The sequence below is a fragment of the Mycetomoellerius zeteki genome, unplaced genomic scaffold (assembly GCF_001594055.1).
Source record: "Mycetomoellerius zeteki isolate Tzet28-1 unplaced genomic scaffold, Tzet1.0 scaffold35, whole genome shotgun sequence".
NCBI lineage: Eukaryota > Metazoa > Arthropoda > Insecta > Hymenoptera > Formicidae > Mycetomoellerius > Mycetomoellerius zeteki.
Window position 1 is genome coordinate 2,395,157 of NW_017257338.1, and position 12,001 is coordinate 2,407,157.

A 12,001-nucleotide genomic window follows, 5' to 3' on the forward strand; every position below is an offset into this window, starting at 1 on the left:
ACGCACCCATTGCTTGAGATTAATACTGTGTGGATATACCCTTATGTGGCTATGCAAGTTTGTGTGGATATACCCTTAGAGCTATAAAGTACTCGCATCCATTTTGTTGCAAAACGCGTACTTATAAGTACATGTAAGTACTTACACGACATCTACAAGAATAACATAAAGATTACGATACACATTACTGCATTATGTACGCTGTTTGTAACGGATGTTGATAAATGAATTCATTCTATCTTAATTATGTAATGAACGAAAAAAAAAAAACGGATACGGCGATAACCCGCGAACTTTCTGGTATCTTTAAAAAAAAAAATGAAAGCCTCATAAATGTTAACAATTATGATTTATTTTGCATTGAAATGTGAAGAAGTAATATGTAAATTTTTAATCCTTATGATTAAGTATGTATATTTATTTGCTAATTTATTCAACATAATTTTTTTAAGATTTCCTCATCAAGCAATAATTCTCTTTTCGTTGAACTTTAAATAACGCGTAAGCGCTCAATCTTACGCATTGCTTCATTCTATCTTAATTATGTAATGAACGAAAAAAAAAAAAAAAGATAGAATAAAGTTTACAGCGTGAGCGCCCAAAGCGGGTCAACCTTCATGTCTATGAACGTCATACGCTCCTAAACGAGGACTGGCACCAACTGGTACTTGGACTGCGCGCGGGGTAATGAGGTGAGAAGAGTAACGGAAGGCGGAGTCGAGTCGAAAATCGACGGAGAAGTATAAATCGTGCCGAGCTCTGCTTGTGCTTGCACTGCTTGTAGACTCCGGACCTAGTACAGTCAGTACAGTAAACTTGCATGTGCACTAAGTTCTGTTGCACTGGAATAAAAAAACAGTGATCGCTGATATTATTTTGGGAACAGAAACCGCTTTAGTGTGCACTTTTTGACTAGTGCAACCAGTGCAGGAATAGAAAACAAATCTAAAGCTGAAGCAGTTCTTGGGATTCCGCCATGAACCATCGTCAAGATAAGCCGCATATACGAATTCAATTGCGTCGCATATAATGTTGGAGAGATTCCCTTCGCGAATATCAGTACAATATGAATTATTTCGATACTGCTGAACAGCTTTGGAAATAACTGGTTGGTGGAATGGAAAATACTGTATCTGGCGGACTCATTACTTATTGGCCCCACGTGGGAATTTCGGCAGCCATCTTCAAGTTCTTGAATATATGGATGTCTGGAAACATACGTCCGGAATAGAGGCGAGTCAAAACTCAATTTAAACGACAGTAATAATATACGCTTACGATAAAAAAAATGTAAATTTGAATATTATGTTTTTTCTTGGTTCATAAAATCATATCTTCTTTACAATTTCTAAAAAATTAAGAAAATAGATAAAGCATTAGGCTTGAATACAACAGAGGATATTAATTTTGCATCCAAATGGATTACTAACCAATAAATTATTGCTCGTTAAAGGTAATTCCTCTTTAATAGTTTTTACCTGTTATATGTATTTTCATTATTAGTATGTTTATATTATTAATTCATTTTCTCTCTCTCTCTCTCTCTCTCAAAAATTCTTCTAACATGATTTATCGTTATAATTTATTTCATTAATTTAACAAATTTTAAATATATAGCCATGGTATAATTTTCTTAAGTTATTCTCCTGGATATTGCTTAGAACTGGTGGAATCTGAGACTGAAAATCCATTAAACATTTAATAACGTCTGGAATTACTATATTGAGTTATCAATTTATTAAATGCTCTTGATTAAATTTTTCTGTTATAATTTTGGTGATATATTCTATGTATGTTATTCTTTTATCTTCTTAATTATTTTAGTTCATTGCGTATATAATATATATATATATATATTGTTTGTTCCTTATATCTTAATTATTATTCGAAATCTCGGCCATAATTTATATTCTACTTCTGTTCATATTTATATTGTATATATTTGCATAATTAGGTCACCCCCCTTTTTCTCTTTACTATTATATTTTTTATTTATTCTTGTATATTTTCGTCTCATTTATCTTATTGGTACACTTGTTTTGCGTTGATAATGGCGTCCAAGGTTAACTCACAAAAAAAAAAAAAACCAAGATTGTCAAACCTTGGAACTTTCCATCGATTTACAAGCCAGTAATTCTAAATTGGGCAATACTTCTAAGAAACTGAAAATTTCGGAGCGCAAATAAAATCAATTGGACCTTTTGATATCATGAAAATTAAAGAAGTTAACACTAGTAAAAATATCATTGATATTAATGAAAGTGGAAATAATTTGCAAGATTCTTCGAGGCAATCTCCTACTACTGACATTCCTTCGAGCCTAGCTAACGTAACGGTCAATAATTATAATCCAACAGAGAATCGAAATCATAGGCGCCGACTACGAGGGGCAGACCACTTTTGCCCCCCCCCCCCCAACAATTTTATTGGAGGGGGCAATGCCCCCTTAATAATTTTTACCTTTTTGTTTTTTAACAAAAGGTTTTTCAACAATTGCAAATAATTTCTGCGATCAAAACTGTGAGAAAGCATCGGCCACATGACATACGCTGTACATAACGCGCTTCGAGAAGCGCGATATCAGCGCTATTTGTGTCATGCTATCCTTGTTTCACATCTAATGGACGATGAAGATGAACGATACAAATAGCGCTCCCCCGAACGCAGCCAACGTTGACGCAGCGAATTAAAAGTGGTGACGCTGGCACGTCGTCTGCCTAAAGTGCCTTTCAACAAGAGACGATGTGATGACACGGTGTGACACAGTGTATCATTACATTCTTGCTGTTCGCCAATATTAAACAAGAATGAGATGATTATTGTGTTGTACTGATTGTGAGTCGCTTGTTGAGGCGTGTTCTGATTCCTATCAGAGTGTTCTCGGGTGTTATGTCATCCTTGTTTAACGTTTGTTAAACAACAAGGCTGACATGATACCCAGGGAGTACCCAGATGGGAATCCGAACATCCCCTGGAAGGAACCCCTAGTGTTCCTGCACATACACGTAAGAGAAACCTGAAAGAAGACATGAAGGCCTTTTTCCTGTAACCGCAAAATACCTTATGCACTACAGTCTTCTGAAGAAGTGGATGTCAACTACACAACATTATCCATTTTTTTTGAGATGCTCTTGGTGGAAATAAATCGCTAAAATCGTTAAAATCTTCATTAATTTGATAGATTTTAGTTATTTCAGCGATTTATTTCTATCAGTATAAGCACCGCACAAAAAGTGGATATTGTTGTGTTCCCCCCAATATTTCTCGGTGACCCTCCAATATTTTTCGCAAATTGATGCCTATGATGGAAATAATGAAAATATTAATAGATTAATTGCAATATTGGACACAAAAGAATAGGAATAAATATTCGAGGCAAAGCAGTGCACCTTTTATAGTACGTATAGAATCAATGACCGAAAATATAGGCAATCTTCATCCGGTGAGCCTAGGCAAAAGACTATTTAACAAAGTGGATAATATTTTAAATATCAGAAGATTGAGTAAAAATATTATTTGCATTAAATTTAAAGGAGGATGCCCACGGAATAGGGGGATTTCTACCCTAGAGATGGAACTTCTGAAACCGATAAATTCATTTAGAATATGATGAAATCTATCGCCCAATATCAAATTCCATTTTCTTATCTGCAAGGAAAGTTGAAAAAATCATGTAGCGACGACGTGGTGACGAAAGAGGCAGAGAGCGAGCGAGACAGTGAGAGTGGAGAGGGAAAGCCGCTGGCGTGCCCAGGGGCGTTACTGTGTTGATTGACTCATTTATAATCATAGGTGATTTTCGTAGATTTTTTCATGTTGAATTCGAATCCGTAACCAAAATTGCTCCATCACATCAGGTTTACGAGATATTTTAATCTAAAAATGTCTGAAATAGACTTTTTTGGCACTTTTGGATTAGAATATCTCAGAAACCTGACGTGATGGAGCAATTTTGGTTACAGATTTGGTTTTAGCATACCAAAAACCTTTGGGATTATATACTGCCGTTTCTGGATAAAATGGTAAGCGTTCCTCGCTGCTTGCTTAATTGGAGCAAGGCCTTGTTTGTTTATATTATTATTTTTGCGTTTGGCACAATGTCCATATGTTTTTGTCACGCAAATTTTGAGGAAATACCATAAAGAGTTCTCTTTTGCATTAGGAATATTTTGTCTTTTGTTATTAACAATAACCGGTTGTCTGATATGTGTAACTGTATCTTGTTGTTACAGTTAAAAGAGAATAAAGCAAAACAATCGAGCAAAGACAAGAGCGAAAACATGGAGTATGTGGAACTGTCCGACGATGAGTTGTTGCATAATGAGAAGTCCACGCTGCATAAGAAATCTAGCGTAAGGAACTATGCAGAAAGAAATCTACGCAGAAAAAAGCTGTAATCGGATTCTTAAATGCAGAAATTGATCATTTACGAGAGGAGACAACTGTCTCAAACTCATCGCAAAATCGGGACAGAAATATACATGGGATAGATATTGTATCTTTTGATCACAAAAAGTACGTCGTTTTTCTTTATTTATAAATATATTTTTTATCTTAATTGGCAGAAAAATTTTTACAAAAAATTATATAGATTAAAACAAGATCTTAGAAATTCATAGTTTTTCATAGACATTTATTACAGTTGGACGTAGAGTATAGCGTCATTTGTTTGAAAACCCAAGAAATCCTCTGTCCTCAAACGATATCACTCTAATAGCGTTTCGACTGGAGTGGGTTTGAACCTGAGTCGGATCGATGACGTAACATGCTTTACTTTGATTTCTGATTGGACGATTATGATACTATCGGATCAAATATGGGTTAACCGAACCGGGTCGGATTCAAACTCACTCCACTCGAAAACGCTATAAGAGTGCGTCTCATGAATATATACAAAAAACTATAAGTATTTCTAAAACAAACAAATCTCATTCTACATCCTACTATGAATTTATCTACAAAAAATTAAGAATTTCTAAGATCTTGTCTCAATCTATGTATTATACTTTTTCGTAAAAATTTTTTTTTCCGCTAGATAAGTCATAAAATGTAGGCTTATCTTCGCAATAATTTTAATATTTTTTTAAATACATTTAATAATAAATTCTGAATTTTTACTTTTAATAATGATGATAATTACAATTTTAACTTCAGTGTTAGTTTAGATAACTATAACTTTATTATTTTTCAATTATTATTTTATATAACTTATACTTTTTATTTACACATATTACTACAATATAATTGGCATTAGATAGTGTAATGTTTTGGTTTTTTTCTAATATGAAATAGTTGTTAAAGCTTGAAAAGATAGTAAATCAATGCGACAATCTGATAGAGTACTTGACATCATCTTTAGAAGAAGCATTATCTATAAGAGACACTGTAATCTTATTATAATATCTAACATTGTCTTGAATGTTTTAGATTAAGCCTGTGGAAACAACGATGAACGATTAGGAAAAGGCAATTCGCTGATTAAACATGCGCTTGACAGACATTCGTAAACACGTACAAATATTGGAGATGGAGAGAGAAACACGAAACTCCGAAATCAATAATTACAAAGTACAAATAAATAATTTAAATGAACAATTCGCCTTAGCGCCGCAGAGAAGAATCTGAATATCGACGAGACTTCGGTGCAGCAATATGCGGCAGGAATTGATAAAATCAAACAGGACATGCAGCAAGACTTAGAGAACAGACACATCAAGGAATTGTCCGCTTTTCAGATGCAGTTAGATCGACTACGAGAAAACTGTCGAGGCGTTAAAGCTAGGATTGATAAATTATACAGAGTCGCAGAAAGTTGAATCAGATGTCCACTAGTACGTGAAAGTAAAATTCAACGAAATAAAATTTGAAGTACTATCGGTATGTACAATATATATGTATATATATATATATATATTAAAAGCAATAAATACTTTAGTATAATTTTTTTATTTCATTTCTTTTATAGGTAGAGGCAGAGTATGTGCAGCGAAGAGGTGCTCACTGAGTTTATATTATCTTCGAAAAGAATAATTTGATATTTTTTAATCAAAGAACAGGGTAATAAAAAATTGTTAGGATCAAATCAATTCCAAGTTACACGTCATCGTTGTTCCTGTGAGTAAGCAATTTGTAGCGAATTGATAAACTAATTTCACGAAAGAAGAATTTACTTAATAATTAAGGAGGTCCTCCAGTCATAAAACACATATATTAATATTTACGCCTTAAACAAAAGTTGTGTGAAAGTTGTGTTCATAACATTTTCTTTTCATTGAGCAACACATTTTTATAGATTATCTATTTTATTTGTTATTAGTTTTATTGTTATAAACAAAAATTTTTTAAATAATAAAAATCTAAATTTTTTTGTATAAATATATTAAGTACTAAACATGACTTATGCAAAGTTTCATTGAGATTCATCAATTAGCTTATAACAAATAAATATTTTGTTTATTTACTGAACAATGTCTGCATCTCAATGTAACTTTATATAAATATTTTTTAATTCATATAGTACTTATGTAAAAAAATTGAGATCATTATTTTGTAATACATTTTCATATATTTCTATTAGAGTACAAATTTAAAAAATATTACTTTTTATTGAAATATATAACTTTTGATCCAGATGGTAAATTGTCTCTAATTTTTTTGTGTTACCTTTAAATGCAGTTTAGAATAATCTGTAATTTTTTTCAAATTAAGAAATTCTCAAGAAAATTCATTTGAATTAAGGGAATCTTAAAGTCGTCTGTATTACAGACTAACGCAAAAATTTTATTATATTTCATTGTATAACAATTACTTTTTTCCTCTTTTACAAATTTGAAAATCCTTATCCAGGATTGAAGTATACGCATTAGTACGTGTCTGTGAGGAGTTTATATCGACAACGAGAAAAAATTGTTTAAATTGAAATATTTTTTATTATTTCTTACTCCAATATGGCATCAGAGTTGTCAATGATCGAGTTCAGCAGACTTAACACATGAGTCTGTTGAACGCAACTAATAATGATGAGATGAGTTCCCATAATTGGACTCCAAGAATGAAAACTAATAAAAATTTTACACGCCAAATTCACTGCTTTAAATACACAAATTCTTTGCATTAGTAGTGAATTTGTGTATTTAAAGCAATTAATTTTTGTTTTTGAAACAGTACTTTTGTATTTTTAAAGCACTGATCTTTTGTGTTTTTGAAACGGTACTTTTGTGTTTTTAAAGCACTGATCTTTTGTGTTTTTGAAGAACGTGACCATAGAGCATGAAAATTTGACCGCAGCGCATGCTCGCAGCGCAGTATTTCGCAGCTGTGACATATTTCCTAATTTGAATAGTCGTCAACTTTAACGCTTAATATCTCGGTTCGCGAGGCAGAGCGACACTTGTTTCTGCCAGATTCTTTCGTTTCATGCAAAAATACATTTATTCAGTGTATTTTTATGCCATTTTGAGGTGGACAGGTTCTCTTAAACATTTACCATAAAAAATAATTTTTGGTAAAGCAATTTTTTTATGTTTAGAAAATATCTCAAATTTTTTTATACGAATCTTACAACATTTCAGAATCCATATTTATGAAAAATTCTAAAAAAAGTATAGAGTTATATTTTGAGTATATATTTCTGAAATGTGTTTCAATTCCTATTATAGCTTCTTCACTCCAACGAATGCGTTAAGGGGATGCTGGAGTGATCAAATTATTACATTACAGTCGTATAAAAATCTTCGAATTGATTGAACGGAATAAAAAACCCTTTTACAGGATTAAAGTATACAAAATTAGAAGGTGGTGCAGTGGATTTTATACTAAAATCTAATAAAAACAATACTAGATAGTATATGATAAAAGGAGATCGAACCTAAATGATGTGCGTGCGATGAAGACAAAAATTACGGTTGACTAAAATGAGACTACGAACGATCACCGAGCAAGCGAGAGGGCAGAGAATTAGAGAGAGACGTTTATAAACTGAGCACATAATGGATGTAATCTTTTCACCATGATGTTAGTGAATGTAAGCGAATAGGTGAGAGTAATTTTCATAGATGTAGTATCACGTTTGTCAAGGTAGTGACGTCGGGGCGGACGTTTTTTCGCTTCGGTCTGAATTAAATATCTTAAAATAATTATATACGCCAGGCTAATTTTTCCGAGGACAGGTATTATTTATTAAAAAAGAATAAGAATTATTAGCCGTTTCTGATAAGACTGAAACATGGCGTCCTTCCGGTTTTGTGTCTCGACTCTCGCTAGAGTGACTCTAGTTTGACTCAAATAATAGTTCATGGGTGCTTCAAGAGAACAATGACCCAAAACACCGAAGTCGTGCGTGTACAGAATGGAAACGTGAAAATAGCATCACTACAATAGATTGGCCTTTCCAATCGCCTGATGCCAATCCCATCGAAAATGTGTGTGCAGGTCATGAAGGTCAAACTCAGGGAAAAGAAGATTTTTAATTTAAAGTATATGACTCGTTCGTCATATACGAAAAATCTGGAGATTTCTTCCTGAGACAATGGGTGCATTCAGTACCACGACCGCTCATTGAGCGTTCAGTGAGCGCTTGTATCTGTTTGGTCTATATTTTTAGTTCTAACGGAATATGTCAATCAGATGCAAGCGCTCACTGAGCGCTCATTGAGTGGTTGTAGTACTAAATGCACTCAATGGCTGAAAATCTTGTGGAAAGCATGCCCCGATGCTGTCAGATCATACTCGACAACAAAGGAGATTGGACAACTTACTAAGTAAATGCATTTTAATTTATTGAATTCATTAATACAGAGCTGGAATTTAGTTGCACATTTCAGCCGATTTTCAGCTTGGTTCATTCCCCTTACCTCACCAACCCGCTGGGCCTTCAAACATATGGCAGTGAGCAATTAGGCCACATATAGAGCATGGATTAGAAAAGAGTGGTGCTTCACCGTAAAAAAAAGCGATATTTCCCGATCGGCATTTAGATTGCGCGCGGGTTGGTGAGGTAAAAGGCAGGAAACCAAGCTGAAAATCGGCCGAAATGTGCAAAATGTGCGAAATGAGCTAAATCCCAGCTCTGCATTAATAGATTATGCATTCAAATCAAATTTTTAACAATTTTGTGTTTTTTTTAGGAGAAACAGCCCGTACGCACTTATGGAACAAACTGTACGTATGTTCGATTACGAAGGTTTGAAGGATTCAGGCAAGGTTTCACTAAAGATATTCATTCAAATTTAAATATATGTATTTAGATAAGTAAAAATATATTTCAATAACCAATTACACTAGTGTAGTTAAATTATACTATTTTAAACTAACAGCTAAATGCAAAAGGGATTTAAACTAACAAATTAGGTTAATATATATCAAAATTGAATTACAATCAAAATTGGAAAGAATTTGCAATTAGGAATAGAAACTATATATGAATTCTTCTTCTAAGTCGTTTGCCTCACGTGTGAGGCGTCGTGATCTTCCGGAAATATCGCTTTTTTTTACAGTAAAGCACCAATCTTTTCTAATCCATGCTCTATATGTAGCCTGGTTGCTCACTGCCATATGTTTGATGGCCCAGTTCACACTGTTCGGCCCGCATCCGCAGCCGATTGTTGATCGGGTCGCCTGACGTAACTATTCCTTTGTAAGACATTTCCATTAAACGTTCGTGAGAGAGAAAATAGTATAGTGAGATCCCTCTCTCTTCTACATTGCAGTACCATAACCATTAGAGCTGATGCAGCCCTGCCTGTGATATCTTGATCTTAAGTCGTTTGATGAGATCCATCTCATGTGCCCTAGTCCAGTACTGATGGCTGGAAGGGCAGAACTGCTGCCCTTCCATCAGGAATGTTTATTGACTCTCCAGTTTAGATCCGTCATGTTTAGTTTAAATCAGAGTCACCTTTAGAAGGATGTGATACAAGACCACGCACAGATGGTCTTGACATCAAGACCAGTAACTCTTCTGTCCTGACAGCCATGATACCCTCGAAGCTATGAGGAGATCATTAGACCCATGTCTAAAGGTGCTTATATCTCTTTAACCCTCTTGACCCCTAAAATTTTGTTTTGCGATCGCTTTGTTGAGAAGGGGTATTAATACAATCGATTGAACAAGTTGCAACATCCAATATGATCGCTGAAGTTTTGGCAGGATGGTCCATTTTGACCATTTTTCTATTCTTTTGCCTGCCGGCTCTCTTCTTGGTTCTGCTAGTACAGCGGGCAAAGTTTTTATATGCCTTGAAGAACGTGCCTTATCCCACCGCGTTGCCGATCGTCGGTAACGTTTGTCAACTTAACTGCACACAAAAAGGTAAGTCCTAGATGGTAACTTTTCTATCATATACCTGTGATGCGCATGCTATACACAGACTTATATTTTAATGTCGATTCCGAACGAAATTTTTTTAGAGAAGTGTTCTTGGCAAAAGTACCTTCATTGGTTTGCCATTGTCTTCCGAGAGGAGATACGAGCGTATAAAAATATTTTTGGTTCTGCCAGAAATCGAACCCGGGATTTCTGGAATTGCAGATCAGTGTCATCAAAAATTATCGTACTGTAATTTAAAAAAAAACAGATTCTTAAAGCTGAAATGAATTGGTCTATCGAGTGATATAATTGCCAATTTAAAAAAATAGAATATACCACCTTGATCAAAAAGTTTCCGGAATTACCACCAGGTGATGCTCTGAGTTAGCTGATTTGAGTTCTGTTTTTTTGGTTAGGTTGCCACATCTATCATTGACATTTCCACCAAATTTTATCGCCATAGCTTGACATTTGTAAAAGTTACGCCGTCTTGAGTACATCTACCTCTGCACGTATTTTTGATTTTTTAGTTTTAAAAATGGAGTTGAATTTGCAACAACGAGTTTGTATTAAATTTTATGTTAAAAATGGATTCAATGGTGCGAAAACCTTGGAAATGTTGGGAAACTGTTTCGGCAGTGATGCTCTAAAGAAAACAACTGTTTACGAGTGCCATGAACGCTTCAGAAGTGGTCGTGAATCCGTCGAGGATGACGAACGCAGTGGCAGGTCGTCGACATCGAAAACCGACGAAAACATCAATAAAGTGAGAGAAATGTTGATTAATAACAGCAAATTAACTATCAGAGAGCTGGCAGACTTAAAGCTGGGAGACTTAAACATTGCTTATGGATCCGTTCAGGACATTGTAGTTAATGATTTGGGTTTGCGGCGTGTTGCTGCAAAGTTGGTCCCGAAGGAACTGAATTTCATGCAAAAAAGGGACTGCGTTGACATCGCCAAAGACATGATTTCCAAGGCTGAATCCGACCCAACATTCATCAAACGCATCATTACTGGAGACGAGACGTGGGTTTATGAGTACGACACGCAATCCAGACATCAGGCGAGTGAATGGAGAGCTCCAAATGAGCCAAGACCAAAAAAACCACGTCGTTTTCAGTCGAAAAAGAAAGTGATGCTCACGGTTTTCATGGATTACAACGGTATTGTACATCACGAATTTTTGCCAGGTCAGACAGTTAATAAGGAGTATTATTTGGGCGTTATGAGACGTTTGCGTGAAGCAATTCGTCAAAAAAGAAAGATTTGTGGGCAAACAACTCGTAGATTTTGCATCATGATAACGCACCGTCGCACAGTGCCATCATTATCCGTGAATTTTTGACCAAGAACGAAACGAATACCATCCAACAGCCATCGAATTCACCCGATATGGCTCCCTGCGATTTTTTTCTGTTCGATCGAGTCAAAAAACCACTACGGGAAACGCGTTTTAACAGCCGAAAGAGGAGGTAATGGAAGAATCGAAGACGGCTCTGATGGCTATACCGACAATAGAGTTCCAGAAATGTTTCGAGAGCTGGATCAAGCGCTGGCATAAATGTGTTGCAGTCGATGAGGAGTACTTTGAAGGGGACAATATCACTTTTGATAAATAAACTTGTATTTTGAATTTTCTGAATGAATTCCGGGAACTTTTTGATCAAGGATAAATTTGAGCTAAAAATTTGA

General features: G+C 34.9%; 1 protein-coding gene and 1 long non-coding RNA gene across 2 annotated transcripts; both read left to right on the plus strand.

Moving 5' to 3' along the window:
* Positions 1 to 3,188: 3,188 nt before the first annotated feature.
* On the plus strand, positions 3,189 to 6,216 carry LOC108725655 (uncharacterized). The gene is made up of 4 exons (XR_001936760.1): positions 3,189 to 4,022; positions 4,233 to 4,515; positions 5,428 to 5,877; positions 5,966 to 6,216. It is a non-coding gene; the product is annotated as an uncharacterized lncRNA (long non-coding RNA).
* Positions 6,217 to 10,922: 4,706 nt separating this feature from the next.
* LOC108725443 (uncharacterized) lies at positions 10,923 to 11,654 on the plus strand. Its single transcript, XM_018452463.1, has one exon. It carries the CDS (start codon positions 10,923 to 10,925, stop codon positions 11,652 to 11,654), a length of 732 nt encoding a protein of 243 aa, XP_018307965.1.
* Positions 11,655 to 12,001: the final 347 nt, after the last annotated feature.

What these genes read in the sequence shown, in the direction of transcription:
- LOC108725443 (XM_018452463.1), top strand. Translation starts at nt 10,923, where the DNA reads ATGTTGGGAAACTGTTTCGGCAGTGATGCTCTAAAGAAAACAACTGTT.